We start from the raw sequence: 1,316 nt of genomic DNA, 5'->3' as shown, positions 1-1,316 counted from the left end.
GCACTTTCTACTTTTCATTACATTTTATCGTTTGCTGGTAATGTTGCTCTTTATGTTTGGTAACCCAGTTTGGTACTTTACTGTATATTTTGAAACGAAACAATTATTTTAAAACAAGTGATTTATTTTTTAATTTTCAATAAAAATTACTTTATTATACATATAATGACGACAAAGTAAACTGATAAATAAAACTCATAATAAATATTGATCTGACTTGGAAAATGGGATGAAAGAAATGAAATATTTACATTACGGACAGCAAATTCTTGCGAGGTTTGCTAAGATATGTGAGAAGGCCGGTTAACAGGGCTAAATCTGCACCAACCACAGCTCCAGTCGGACCATTTATTTGAGAGCCAAATGCTGATGCTAATAAAAATGCCCTGTCGAGATTAAGCTGGAACGTATTAAAACGAAGGCGATAGCTTCGGTCGAAAACTTCTGCGTCACTAAGCCGAGATGCCCTGATGAAGCCTAAAATAGGACCAAACAATAGCCCCGCCGCTCCTCCAGCGATGCCACCACGAACAAATGATCGTTGAATTTCTGCCCAATTGCCGCCATCGTTCTTAAAGGCATCATCCAGCGGAAACAGCAGCGATCCGATCAAAACACCGGCCTCAATGGCTTTCATCGTAACATGTATTATCAGTTCAATCTTAGGATTTGGAACCTGAAGCATTTCAAAATCCGTACAGTGTATACAAAAACAAGTGTATACCGTACAGTCCCAAAAAGTTTTTGAAAAACGTCAAGGACATTCTGTATGACAATGACAAACACCGACCGTATAATGTGCAAGTATGTTCAAAAAAATGATTTATCGGGATTCGACACGTATCAAAATAATATTACGGTAATAAAGAAATTACAGTGAAACTTATAAGGCAGGTTCAAAATGTAAACACTAAGTTATAAAATTAGTAACAATAATATTTACAATATATTATTTCAATAATATTAAATATATTACAATACTTTTAAATATGAAATGTTATTAATTTTCGGCGTAACGTCTGGGTGTTTTTCTGTGCTTCATTCTAATTCTTTTTGAGCATTTAAAATAAAAAATTTACTTATTGCTTATTAACTAACAGTATTTTAAATGTCTGATTGCTAATGCTAACAATAGTTTTGGCATAACAAATATTTGTATGTCATAAAATACATAATAAGAGCAAATGCATGTAATGGAAATTCTTTTACGATTAAAAAATAAGAATATTGAATTTATTTAATAAATATGTTTTATTTTTCAATATTTTATAACACATAATAAAGGCAAATAAATTTGGAAAAAGAACCACAGGCTG

The 1,316-nt window shown here is 32.0% G+C and overlaps 1 protein-coding gene across 1 annotated transcript; it reads right to left on the bottom strand.

The window, feature by feature from the left end:
* Positions 1-247: 247 nt before the first annotated feature.
* Positions 248-685, bottom strand: Tsp_14191 (conserved hypothetical protein). The gene has a single exon (XM_003368487.1). The coding sequence runs from the start codon at positions 683-685 to the stop codon at positions 248-250; it is 438 nt and encodes a 145-aa protein (XP_003368535.1).
* Positions 686-1,316: the final 631 nt, after the last annotated feature.

The sequence above is a fragment of the Trichinella spiralis genome (assembly GCF_000181795.1).
Source record: "Trichinella spiralis strain ISS 195 chromosome Unknown Scfld2394, whole genome shotgun sequence".
NCBI classification, from domain to species: Eukaryota; Metazoa; Nematoda; class Enoplea; order Trichinellida; family Trichinellidae; genus Trichinella; species Trichinella spiralis.
This window is presented reverse-complemented; position numbering and strand designations above follow the sequence as displayed.

Coding starts and splice junctions, on each gene's coding strand:
- Tsp_14191 (XM_003368487.1), bottom strand. CDS start 685: ATGCTTCAGGTTCCAAATCCTAAGATTGAACTGATAATACATGTTACG.